The sequence below is a fragment of the Hylobates moloch genome, unplaced genomic scaffold (assembly GCF_009828535.3).
Source record: "Hylobates moloch isolate HMO894 unplaced genomic scaffold, HMol_V3 SCAFFOLD_10, whole genome shotgun sequence".
Taxonomy (NCBI): domain Eukaryota; kingdom Metazoa; phylum Chordata; class Mammalia; order Primates; family Hylobatidae; genus Hylobates; species Hylobates moloch.
Window position 1 is genome coordinate 12,095,774 of NW_026652285.1, and position 13,751 is coordinate 12,109,524.

A 13,751-nucleotide genomic window follows, 5' to 3' on the forward strand; every position below is an offset into this window, starting at 1 on the left:
AAAAAAAAAAAAAAAAAAAAAAAAAAAAAATTTAATGGGCTGGGCACGGTGATCCCAACATGTAGTCCCAGCTACTCGGGAGGCTGAGATGGGAGGATCACTTGAGCCCAGAAGGCAGATGTTGCTGTGAGTCCCAGCTGGGACTACAGGCATGTGCTACCATGCCCAGCTAATTTTTGTATTTTTATTAGAGACAGGGTTTCGCCATGTTCCCCAGACTGGTCTCGATCTCCTGAGCTCAAGCCATCTGCACGCCTTGTACTCCCAAAGTGTTGGGATTACAGGCGTGAGCCACCATGCCTGGCCAAAAAAAAATTTAATGTGTGTGTGTATAAGAGGCTTTTCAAAGAAATTGGGTGACAAATTCTAAGGAGGTTTTGTTTTAAAATCTTAAACAAAATTTAAAGGACATAGCATAGCATAATAAACATCCTAAACAGATTGTAATGGATTTGAGCTATAGTCCTTCTTTGAGGCTCAAGTAACTGTTTCTGTTTACTGGTTTTTCTCTTTGTATATATACATTCATAAATAACTTCAGATTTATTCCATGTCTTTTATGTGAAGAATTCCTTTCTTCATTTGCCCACTTCACATTTAGTTTACATTATGAATGGACTAAATTATTATAACATTCTTTGAATTTTTGCTAGAAACACATTGTAAAAACATTGCATAAGGCAAGCTTCAGTATAATTTTTAATTATAACAAGTATTAAAGGAGAAATTTCTATATTCTGTAATGATATTAGTGAGTCCTAGCTCACTTCTTTTAACAAGATCATTCTGTGAATTTCTGGTACAATCTAAAGAGCTATTAGGATCAAGACTATAAATAGTAATTAGCTGGTTGGAAAGATAGCAAATCAGTCTAATTTCCATGAAACTGTACAAGTAGCACATTTTAGAGATCAGATTTGAACCAGAAGTTTTTCATTATTTTATGTTTATCTGGCTCTTTTTTCTTTTCTTTAATTACATTGATTTGTTTGGTGCTTAGGTCTTTTCTCCTAGATCCATATTTACTGTTGTTTGCCAAATATATTATGTCATATTGACCTGATAATAATGAGCAGGTGCCAGGATGTCTTGTCCTGAAGTTGGTGATAAGTATTATTAGTGATGGTGATAGGGAAAAAGATACTCATTTTGAGTACAGAAGGAATATTATTAAAAATATATATATTTATATATTTTTTCCCCTTGAGACAAGGTCTCTGTCGCTGAGGCTGGAGTGCAGTGGTGAGATCATAGCTCCCTGTAGCCTTGACCTCCTAGGCTCAAACAATCCACACACCTCAGCCTCCCAAGTAGCTGGGACTACAGGTACATGCCACCATGCCTGAGCCACCGCGCCCGGCCCAAATTCCTATTTATTTATTTGAGATGGACTTTTGCTCTGTTGCCCAGGCTGGAGTGCAGTGGCACGATCTTGGCTTACTGCAACCTCCGCCTCCCAGGTCCAAGCGATTCTCCTGCCTCAGCCTCCCAAGTAGCTGGGATTATAGGTGCGTGCCACCACGCCCGGCTAATTTTGGTATTTTTAGCAGAGACAGGGTTTCACTGTGTTGGCCAGGCTGGTCTTGAACTCCTGACCTCAAGTGATCCACCCAGCAGCCTCCCAAAGTGCTGGGATTACAGGCGTGAGCTACTGTGCCCGGCCCCAAAATTTTAATATATTTAAAGAAGTCTGGTACATTGGACAAAGTCTTATAGTTTCTCAAATCAGAAAAAGTGGTCTTATTATTTACTAAAAATGTGACCAGACTGTGCCCTTTTTGTGAGTAGAGCCATTTGTCATCTGGATTACTTCTTCTGGAAATTGGGTTGGAAGAGTTAAGGTTGAAGTTGAGATCCACGTTCCTTTGTTTCAAAACCAGTTTGATTCTCGTGTCTGAACAGATGTCTCAGTCTTTTGCCTTGTTTTTAACTATAAACTGGCATTATTTGGGAATACTCTTGGGCTAAATCTAGATTGTTGGAAATAAGAAAGCCACATTTTTTTTTAAATCCAAAAATATAGTTAGATACAATGAATAAGATCTAGTATTTGATAGCACAAAAGAGTGACTACAGTCAACAATAATTTACTGTACATTTAAAAATAAAAGAGTATACTTGAATTGTTTATAATACAAAGAAAGGATAAATGCTTGAGGTGATGGATACCCCATTTACCCTAATGTAATTATTATGCATTGTCTGCCTGTTATCAAAATATCTCATGTACCTCACAAATATACGCACCTACTACACACCCACAAAACTAAAAATTAAAAAAAATTCCATGTATAAGTCATGGTTGCCTCTCTAGATGTTTGTTGTGAAAGAATATTGTCCTACTAATTTTGAAATTTTTTTTTCAAAAGAGATTCTTTTTATTGAAAGTTTCATGTCGTACATCAGCAAAATTGTTTTTTCTTTTGACCTTACTTACACTGCTTCAGAATATATGCTTTGGAGTGATTCCAGCTTGAGGCAAGGAAGTTACCAGATTTTCCTGAATGGAAAGTAATTGCAGATATATTTATAAAAAGGTCCAGCTTTAGCTCTTGAAAGCTTTGAGGAGTTACTGTGGATAAAATCACAAAGCTATAGTAGGTTCATATTTTTACCCAGTTGCATTTGGCTTTTAGATTTTCGCCCCATTAGCTTGAGGAGTTACATTCTTAGTTTTTCTTGAACCATCAACGGTGGTGATAAAGGAAGATGATACTCATTTTTAGAAATTCTTAAATATAAGTATTCCTAAAATTAATTGGATGTTCTTAAAATTAATTGGGTGCCTTGTTGGATATCTATAACCTGAATGAAGGAATTCTTTTCTCTTGGTATAGGTGCACATTAAAGATCCAAAGTCATGACTGACTCCAAGTATTTCACAACCAATAAAAAAGGTAAGTATGAGAATACAATCAAATCTTTGGAAATTTTCAAAAGTTGTAGTGTAAGATTGCCCAAGCAGAATGTTCCTGACCTCTTCCTTCAGACATACGTGTAGTTGACAATCTCACTGGACATCTACTACTTCTACAGATGAATGTATTCAAGCAAGTTATTAAAGAGTAGGTTTTAAAAGATAGGGCTGTGATGCACATTATTTTGACTTGAAGGTTCTGTTTAGTGAAAGAGACTCCTCTTTGCTGTTTGAGATGATCCATTGGAGATTGGTTAAGTTTGAGGAGGACAAAAGAAGCAGCGTACTTTTTCTCTTTTATTAAATAATTTTTACTTGGAAATAAACATTTTATAACAAAGAATACAATTAAAGCAATACAGATATGTATGTAAAAGGTAAAAATGAAAGTTCTCCCTTCCTGTTCCTATTCCCAGGGGAACTTGGTGTATATCCTCGTCTTTTTCTCTGCATATAAGTACATATATTAATACATATGATTTAAAAATTTTTTATCTTTAATAAAAAGCAATCTTGCAAAACAATGAATAGAAATGGGTTATTTTCATATCCGTCCATATACATCTACGTTGTTCTTTGTCTAGATGTGTATTTAAAACAGGGAATCTCTAGAGCCATCTATGGTTTTTAGGTCATAGACTGAATTACTTGAGGGACTTTGCACTTATTAGTCTCCTCATCTTTGTTATCAGTAATATAATGCTCGTTTTTACATACAAGTTTGGGTCTAGGAACAAAGGATTCTTCTGGGGAAAGTCCAACCTTTCATCTTTTGTAAAATCGTTCCTAAATAAAATAGATCATTTCTAGAAGTGTGGAGGGTCTTCCCATCAAAGATAAACATTTTAGCCCATCTCAGCTTATTGTGCCTATAGCTTAGCTTGCTTTATTTGTTGCTTAGGATCAGAATTCTGTGCTTTTGTGTTCAGGAGTCCTTATATTTACCAAAGTATTCCAGACATGACACCAACTACCATTCTTCTTTTTCTCTTGTTGCAGTGAGTTGCTTAATTACGTCAGTTTGTTGTCTGTAGCCTTCAATCTTGGCAACACATTAGAATTGCTCAGGCAGGGAACTTTGAAATAATACTGATACCTGGCTCTCAACCTCAGCCTGATTTCAGTTGTCCTGGATATGGTCTGGCTGTGGGGATTTTAAAGGTTCTCCAGGTGGCCAGGCATGGTGGCTCATGCCTGTAATCCTAGCACGTTGGGAGGCCGCGACAGGAGGCTTGTTTGAGTGCAGGAGTTTGAGACCAGCCTGGGCAACATGGTAAGACCCTCTCTCTATGAAAAAAAAATTAAAAATTAGCCCTGTATGGTGGTGCACACCTGTAGTCCCAGCTATTTGGGAGGCTGAGGTGGGAGGATCACTTCAGCTCAGGAGGTTGAGGCTGCAGTGAGCCGTGATTGTGCCACTGTACGCCGGCCTGGGCAACAGAGAGAGACCCTGTCTCAAAAGAAAAAAAATTAAAAAGAAAGCTCCCCAGATTATTTTAATGTGCAGCCATGATTGAGAACTACTGCTAGCTGCTAACAGTGCTTGGTAGGTTTGACTGGGGGGAGGAGGAGGGAGAAAAGATAGGAATTTCATAAAGTTGTAGAATATATGACTTTGCCTCTTTTAGTACCCCTCTTTGGTCCTACCCAACTTTTTCCTCCTTATTTTTATTACTTACACCTCACAAAAGCCATTAGCCACTTGTCATTCATTCTCAGCTTTTTCTAATTTTCTTTTGGAAATATGTTTATTTCTTCTTCTGTTAGCGTTTTGTGTGCTTTGATGAACAAAATGTCTATAATTATATAAAGGGATATAATTACAATTAAATAGTTATAATTTTAAAACTCTCCTAACTCTTCAAACCTACTCTTGGAAAGGGTCCTGGTGACCTTTTTTTAATTCAGGCATTTGTAAAAGTTTGAGACTGCAGATTGAATCACTGCTAATAAACATCATACTTAAAAAAAAAAAATTGATAGATTGTGTTCCCTGTACTTCCTGCAACACCCACCAGAACTGCCACTGAAACATATTCTTTAAATTTATGCTTTTGGAATTGGAATAATTTCTGTTACATCTTGCTTTGATTCTATAACACCTGCTGCCGTTCACAATTCAGACTTTCCGAAACCCTGCGGTTTGTCCTTTACTGTTCCCAGAAGTGAATGAGAGGAACTCTTAGAGCTGGATTTGGCAGGATGGGACATGGTGAAGAGTCCTATGAAGAATGACTCTTTTTTTTTTTTTTTTTTTTTTTTTTTGGTATAGATGGGGTTTCACCATGTTGCCCGGGCTGGTCTCAAACTCCTTGAAGAATGACTCTTTAAAGGGCCCAGCTTTTCTTGCTATGCTACTTTTGTAGCTGTTGATTAAATAGAAATTTTGGAACAATTTTTTTGCCTTATTGGCCATGGATATTGAAACGAAAAAATGCTCTACTTCTGTGTCTTACTAATTTCATCCTTTCCACATAAGGGTTTCAGGCAAATCACATAGTGTTCTGTCCCCACTCTTTCTTTCTTTCTTTCTTTCTTTTTGGAGGAGAGGTGGTCAGGTTTTAATGTCCCAGTCCTCAGGCGCCGTCATCCAGCGCCTGCCAGGCCCCGCGGCCATGTCGCTCACTCGGGTGGCGGCCCGCCTGCCTCATTAGGGCCTTCCGCGGAGGCCGCCCCGTCGTCCTGGAGCACCAGCTCCACGTCCAGCTCCAGCTGCCCCATGTGGAAGCCCACCGCGCACACCCAGAGCGGGCTGGCGGCGAGTACAGCGCCCGCAGCTGCGCCCCCTAGAGTCAGCTGCATGGGCCCCCGCAGCGCTGCCAGGCCCACCGCTTAACAGAGGCGCTGCCCCATACCACACACAGGCCGCCCAGCAGGAAGAAGCCATATGCTGCTTCGCGATCCATGTCACTCTGCATGAAGGAGATAACCCCGATGTCCGATGCCAGTAGGCCATTGCGGAACCAGGAGAAGAAAGCTGTCTCGTGCGCCTTTCGGAGGAGCCTGGCGCCCGCACGGTCCAGCTCAGACACAGGTGGCGGCGAAGCCCCGTTGCGGGGGGCCGTGGCCGGGGTAGAAGGACCCCTTGGCGCCCTTGCTCCGGGGCCACTGAGGCGGCAGTAGCGACCTCCAGAAGCGGAGACTGTCCCCACTGTTTCTATGCTGGTAAATGAGATCTGGTTGAAAGGAACGACAGGAGCAGATTTGAAGGTGGAGGAAAGTCTTTTGAGGCAATATGGTAGATGAGCTAGAGGATGTAGATGGAAAGTTGAGGTGGGAGTAGTCAACCTCTTTTTCATGGACTTAGTATTTTTTTTCCGTTTCTTTTAAACAATATTAGGGTTGTTACTTTCTTTTTTATTTTGGTTCCAGCTTCTTGCAGATAGGTGAGCCTGGAGACCAGGCCTTAAAATAGTGGTTACAGTCCCTGACATTTTACAGTGCAGAGCCTAAGCAGTCATTCAAGATTGTACCTTTGGAAATGACTCCATTGTGTACCATTCTTGGTTTCAAGATTATTCTTGTTTGATGAAATAGGAAGGGCCTTAAAGCCCACTGATTTATTAAAGTACTGATTAAAATAGTGATTCTCAACATTGGGTGTGCGTTAGAGTCACTTGGTGGAGCTCTTAAAGGTATAAATATGAGTTCTCTTTGACATTATGATTTATTTGGCCCAGAGTGGAGCCTGTACTTTGTTATATTTAGTATTTCTCAGGTAATATTAGTGTGTGGCCAGGGCTGAGAACCTTTGAATTCAAGAGTCAGGAGACACAGTGCTAAGCCCAACCTTGTCACTCACTCTGTGAACTTTGAGCCTCATTTCTTAATCTGTAAAGCCGCGTGTGGGTAAATGAGATAATGTGTGCCTGCTCCCTACCTACATTTATGTTCTTCTCCAGACTTTAACATTTTGGTGGAAGATCATCCTTCATATACTGTTCTCTCCCCACTGTAGCTAGATATAATGAGATTTGCTTTTTCCCACTCCTGTGGTTCTTGAAGATCTGGATTGCACCTTCCTCTCTGGCCATAATTTAAAAGGTTTTTAAAACTTACTGATGGCTTCCTTATCAGTGAGTCAGGTAATATTCTAGGGCTTTGAATTTTATATATTCTATAATTTTAAAATCTTATTGTAGTTGCTGCCCTGCTATCCTGGTATTGGTTATTACATAGTTCAGTATTCTGCTCTTAATCTATGGTCCTTGGACCTCACCAGTTTGCTCTCATCTCTTGCAGGAGAAATATTTGAACTAAAAGCTGAACTCAACAATGAAAAGAAAGAAAAGAGAAAGGAGGCTGTGAAGAAAGTGATTGCTGCTATGACCGTGGGGAAGGATGTTAGGTAAGAGTAATCACCCTTGCCATTGATCACTTTAGAGGTCCATACCCCATCTTATGGCCTTTACTGCTTTTCCTTTAAAACTATCATAATCATAGAACCTCTAAGAATGGGTTGTCCCACTAAAAACATCATCAGGAAGTGCAGTTGCCTTTGTATTAATGCTCTACTTAACTGGGGTTTTTTTGTTTGTTTGTTTTGGGGTGTGTGTATGTGTGTTTGTATTAGAACAGTGAAACGAGTTTGATTTCATTGCATTCAGATCTAGCTTAACACCTCCTGAGAGCTGGCACAGTTACAAATCTTTTTGCTGAGGTAGTTTTAGAAGATGATAATGCACTGAGAAGCATAAGTTCACATGATCTTTAATTGGCTCAAGCCACTGCCCTCAACTTTACAACTATACATTCAGTTGCTGAATTCAAGATGAAAATCAATGTTAACCAAATCCATGTAGTCTTATTTTTTATTTCTGTAATTAAGACCATTTGGAAATAAGTAAGGATTATATGCAGACCCCTAAGGATTATCCTAAGACCCTTTCAGGGGCTCCGGGAGGTCAAAGCTGTTTTCATGGTAATACTTAGATGTTACTTGCCTTTTTCACTATTTGGATGTTTACAGTGATGGTGCAAAGCAGTGGTGGGTAAAACTGCTGGTGCCTCAGCATGAATGAAGGCAGTGGTGCCAACCATAATGATAGTCATTGTATTCCTTACCACCATGTGCTAAAAAAGAGCAGTTTCACTTTGGAATGTCCTTCATGAGCAGTAAAAATTTGTTTTATTAAAACTTGAACCTTTTTAATATTGTGTTTGATGAAATAGGAATTACCCATAAATCTCTTCTGCTGCATAGCAGTGCAATGGTCGACTTGAGAAAAAGCCCTTGTGCAGTTGTTTGATTTGCAAACACCATTTTTATGTGAAAGAATGATTGACAAATTATATTTAATCAGACTTTGGTATTTGGGAGATATTTTATCAAAAATGGACAAAATGAACCTGTCACTTCAAGGGAAAAAAATTGACAATAGATACATTTCAGGTTTTAAAATAAAAAATTAGAATTTTGGAAAACCTGTATCTCCCATCATAAGCTTGACAGCTTCCTAATGCTTAAAGACTTTTCTGAGGAGATTGGTGGTGAAATTAATTATTGTGATTATTTGCTGTTTTACAATGAAATGTGTCAGCATAGCTCAGTGAACCAATATTTTTCCAAATGACCAGAGCATATGTATATCACAAAAGTATGCATGGATAAAAGATCTATTCAAAATAAAGTGTGGAGGCCAGGCGCGGTGGCTCACGGTTGTGATCCCAGTATTTTGGGAGGCCTAGGCAGGCGGATCACTTGAGGTCAGGAGTTCGAGACCAGGCTGGCCAACATGGTGAAACTCTGTCTCTACTAAAAAAAAAACAAAAAAATTAGCCGGGCATGGTGGCATGTGCCTGTAATCCCAGCTACTCTAGAGGCTGAGGCAGTAGAATCGCTTGAATACAGGAGGCAGAGGTTGCAGTAAGCCAAGATTGCGCCACTGCACTTCAGCCTGGGCAACAGAGTAAGACTCTGTCTCAAAAAACAAAAAACAAAAAAACAAAATAGAATGTAAACGAATGGATTTTAATACAATCAAGTACAAAAAGTTTATTGATATGGTTTCAGATTCTATATTGCAACTAACTTTTAAGAAACTACAATGTGTGGACTCAGAAAGAGGAAAACCACCATTTGTCTAGTTTTATTTATTTATTTATTTATTTTTGAGACAGGGTCTTACTCTGTCACCCAGGCTGGAGTATAGTGACGTTATCTCGGCTCACTGCAACATTTGCCTCCCAGGCTCAAGCGATTCTCCTGCCTCAGCCTCCCAAGTAGCTGGGATTACAGGCGTGCACCACTACCACCCGGCTAATTTTTGTATTTTTAGTAGAGATAGGGTTTCACCATGTTGGCCAGGCTGGTCTCGAACTCCTGACCTCAAATGATCTACCTGCCTTGGCCTCACAAAACTGCTGGGATTATAGGCGTGAGCCACTGTACCCGGGCTGTCTAGTTTTAGTGTAACATCAAGAATTTCTAGTTATAACAAAAAAAAAAAGAAAATAAGGAATATCTAGTTATATGAAAAAGCTATTAAAATATTATTTCCTTTTCCAAGTTATATACATGTATGAAGCTGGATTTTCTTCTTATATTTCAAAACAACATTCTACAAAAGGTTGAATGCAGGAACATATGAGAATCCAGCTGTTTTTATTTAAAGTAGATATTGCAGAGAGTTGCAAAAAAAAAGCAGTGTCACCATCTCATTAATTTAAAAACAGTACATTTTACCTTTAAAATGTTATGAAATGGGTTTATTCTTATTTTAATGGACTAATTTTTTAAAAATTTCTCAGTTTTAATTCCTGACATGGTAACATATCAATAGGTATATAACCCACATGAACAAAAACTCTTTGGGATCTTGATAATTTTTAAGAGTATGAAGGGATCCCGAGACCAAAAAGGTGAGGGCTGCTTCCCTAACCAGACGGGGAGCCCAGATAGAAATGGCAGCGTAGGAAATGACTCTGTATCTTCTCTTGCTCCAGGTGCTGCTCTTCTGAGGTGAATTTTTGTTATTTTTCTTTTGTTTGTTAGCACATAAAGCACATTTGGTTTTTAAATTGCTGTCCTGTGACCATCTATCTAAGGAGTTGGCAAACTTTTTTGTAAAGGACAAAATAGTAAGTACATCAGGCTGCCATAGTAAGTACTCTTTGCTTAGCAGGCAAAGAGACAAAATTGAGTTTGTTAGGTAGGTACTTATGTAACAAGAGAGAAGACAAATTTCCACAAATTTTTTATTGAGGATATTCAAAATAAAATAATAGTTAAGTATAATGTTTTGTACCACGGGTCTACTATTAAGTGGGATTCTTTTTGGGGGATGATAACATTTTGCTTAATTAGGATTCCTAGTATTTTTCGTCATCAGATTTGTTTTATTTATTTATTGTTTTGAGATGGAGTCTTGCTCCATCGCTGAGGCTGGAGTGCAGTGGCGCAATCTCGGCCCACTGCAGCCTCTGCCTCCCAGGTTCAAGGGATTCTCCTGCCTCAGCCTCCTGAGTAGCTGGTACTGTATACACCCCTGCCATCACTGCTGGCTGACGCTAAGTGTTCTGCCTGCCTTGGCCTCCCGAAGTGTTGGGATTACAGGCATGAGCCACCATGCCCAGCCAAGATTCATATAGATAAACACTTAGTTCATCTATAAAAACCACTTTTAGCTCATGGATTGTACAAAAATCCAGCATTGGGCTAGATTTAACCCACAGGTGGTAGTTGCCTATCTGTGATCTGTCTAGTCACTGAGGGGCTGTTTTTGCCAAATAATAAATCTAGATTGAAAGCATCAGTACAAATGAATTGGTAAAAATTGTCATAACTCTTTTTTGAGACGGAGGTTTGCTCTTGTTGCCCAAGCTGAGGTGCAATGGTGTGATCTTGGCTCACTACAACCTCCGCCTCCTGGGTTCAAGTGATTATCCTGCCTCTGTCTCCTGAGTAGCTGGGATTACAGGCATGCGCCACCATGCCCGGCTAATTTTGTATTTTTAGTAGAGATGGGGTTTCTCCATGTTGGTCAGGCTGGTCTCAAACTCCTGAAAAATTGTCATAACTCTACAGGGGCTGTTGTGGTTTTGCCAAGCTTATTTCTGTATCCTGCAGAAAAGTTAAAACTCTTGATTTTTTTTTTTTTTGTATGCTTGCTGTTGCTGATAATTTATTATGTACTTAGCACTATACCACTTATCATTATTCAAACAAAAGTCTAGTGGATGTCTGTTTGCCTTCATGACTTTTACTGTCTAGTTGATGAGACCCAAAACTTGAAAAAATAGGGAAAAAAAATATATTTACGTAATTAGGCACTAAAGTGTATATTTTAAAGGCAATACGAGTTCTACCAAAGAGAGATACAGGTTAACAGGAATAGTTGAAGAACCCTTCTTGGAGGTGAAATATGAGCTGTGCCTAGAAAGATAGTGCAAAGAAATAAAATGGAGATTAGCTATTTGTAGATTGTGATATTTCAGCCTTCCCTGCAAGTAACCTCAAGTGCAGCACTGTCCAGTAGAAATACAGTGTGAACCACATATGTAATTTTAAATTTTCTAATAGCCTTTTTGAAAAAATGAAAAGAAACAGATGAATTAATTTTAGTAATACATTTTATTTGACCCAGTATATCTAAAATATCCTTTCAGCATGTAATCAACATAAAAATTATTAATGAGATATTTTACATTAAATTTTTCATACTAAGTCTTCAAAATCCAGTGTGTGTTTTACATTTACATCACATCTCAGTTCACACTCGCCACATTGTGTTTAGTAGTCACATGTGACTAGGGGCCACCATATTGGAAAGTTCAGGTTTCTAGTTTATAGGTTGGCACTTAACACTTTTTACTTCTTGCTTGATCTTTGGCTATTAAGTCTTCTTGACCTCGTGTAGATTGCTAGAATTAAACTATTTAGGATCTTAAATTTATTATTGGTTAATGTTTAACATTTACTGGTTATCGTTTTGTGCATGAGCTAGTCTAGGAAATAGAAAACACATTTTTGGAGAGTATTTACTAAATACCTACATGTGCATGAAACTACTGTAGGTACCATGCATACAAGTGAAACCAATAGTTTGCTTTCTAGGACAGAAGTTACTGGTTCACTGGCGATATGGTGGATTCTTTGACCTGAGTCCAGCTTCCTTTCTGTGAATAATTTCTACTTCTGTACCCTTTTCTGTATATAGGACCATGTGTATATACCATGTGAGCAGCTATTTCATTCCCTTTTTTCCCCTTACTTTCCTTGTGGAAATATACCTACTTTTGTTTTTTCTTTCTTCTATGCTAGTAGCAAGATATTTAGCAGTGTTAAAAATTTATAAGGTATTTTGATAAAGCGTTGTGGGGAAGATTAATTGCTAACTTCACATAAAGTTATAGTTATCCTATATTTTAAAGATACAGCTTACACTTTAGAATCTGACAAGCTCAACCCTTCCAAGCTAATGGTGCTCCTTTAAATTTATTTCCTGTGGCTTATAGGAGAATGGTAAATCATGAAATAACTAGAACTTAGGAAAGGTATAAACACCTTTTATATTTGATTACTCTCAAATTTTCATTTGTCTGAATATGTAATGTTAAAAAAATAATTTCACTAAAAGGGAATCAGGACATCTTGGAGGATGACTGATTCTAGGTCTGAAATTAGAAATGTACAAAATGAGCCTGGATGGAGCATCTTGTCATAAAGGAAAGTGTGGAAAATACCAGGTCATATCACAAGGATTCAGGAGCTAAGTTCCCAGTGGTCAAGAATGGAAGAATATGAACATTAAAAAGTGTAACTGAAGTGCTTTGAAACTGTAGTAGATTGATGTGAAGAATTATTGTTCCTTTTGCCCTGTCGCACTCCTGAAAGCAAGATGATTCACCAGCAGCTCTACTGGAGCCACCCGCAAAAAGTCAGCCAGGGTTCTTGCTATTGTGTCTGCTGAAACTGGGCACAGTCTGATCTGGAAATTTGGCCTCGTTATATGCCACCAGTGTTTCCATCACACGTGAAGGATATAGATTTCATTAAGTTGGACTAAGTGATCTTCCATGAATGGATTATCTAAGGCACCCACCCAATGAGAGAAACCATGTTACCTTTTTGTACATAAAATAAATATTTTAAAATAATAATAATTATTTTTTATTTTAGTTTTTATTTTTATTTTTGAGATGGGGTCTCGCTCTGTTTCTCAGGCTGGAGTGCAGTGGCATGTTCGTGGCTCACTGCAGCCTCTGCATCCCAGGCTCAAGTGATCCTCCCACCTCAGCTTCCTGAGTAGCTGGGACCACAGGCGCACACCACCATGCCTGGCTAATTTTTAAAATTATTTATAGAGATGAAGTCTCACTATGTTGCCCAGGCTGGTCTCACATTCCTAGGCTCAAGCAGTCCTCCCACCACGGCCTCCCAAAGTGCTTGGATTTCAGATGTGAGCCACTGGGCCTGGCTTTTTTGTTTTTGTTTTTGTTTTTGATTTTTTTTGGATGTGATAAAGGTAGTGGGAAAAAAAAAAAAAGACACTTGCCTGGGCATGGTGGCTCACATCTGTAATCCCAGCACTTTGGGAGGCCAAGGCAGGTGGAGTTCAGGACTAGCCTGGCTAACGTGGTGAAACCCCATCTCTACTAAAAATATAAAAATTAGCCAGGAGTGGTGGCACACGCCTGTAATCTCAGTTACTCAGGAGGCTGACACATTAGAATTGCTTGAACCGGGGAGGCGGTGGTTGCAGGAAGCAAAGATTGTGCCACTGAACTCCAGCCTGGGCGACAGAGTGAGACTCTGTCTCAAAAAGAAAAAGAAGGATTCTTAAGATATACATTAAAATATTATAGATGAAGCTGGGCACAGTGGCTTATGCAT

The 13,751-nt window shown here is 39.0% G+C and overlaps 1 protein-coding gene and 1 pseudogene across 6 annotated transcripts in view; one reads left to right on the forward strand and one right to left on the reverse strand.

Annotated features, from left to right (window-relative positions):
• AP2B1 (adaptor related protein complex 2 subunit beta 1) overlaps nucleotides 1–13,751 on the forward strand; it is a 146,025-nt gene that overhangs the window by 16,366 nt on the left and 115,908 nt on the right. For 5 of the 6 annotated variants that reach the window (XM_032162987.3, XM_032761062.2, XM_032162986.2 and 2 more), the window contains 2 exons: nucleotides 2,838–2,897; nucleotides 7,160–7,265. In XM_032162987.3, coding sequence (XP_032018878.1) covers nucleotides 2,861–2,897; nucleotides 7,160–7,265 — 143 coding nt within the window. In that variant the 5' untranslated portion in view covers nucleotides 2,838–2,860. Of the gene's footprint in view, nucleotides 1–2,837; nucleotides 2,898–7,159; nucleotides 7,266–9,829; nucleotides 9,998–13,751 lie in introns of those variants that run through there. The other variant, XM_058444836.1, reaches the window with a different exon arrangement.
• LOC116474230 (transmembrane protein 160-like) lies at nucleotides 5,201–6,418 on the reverse strand (annotated as a pseudogene).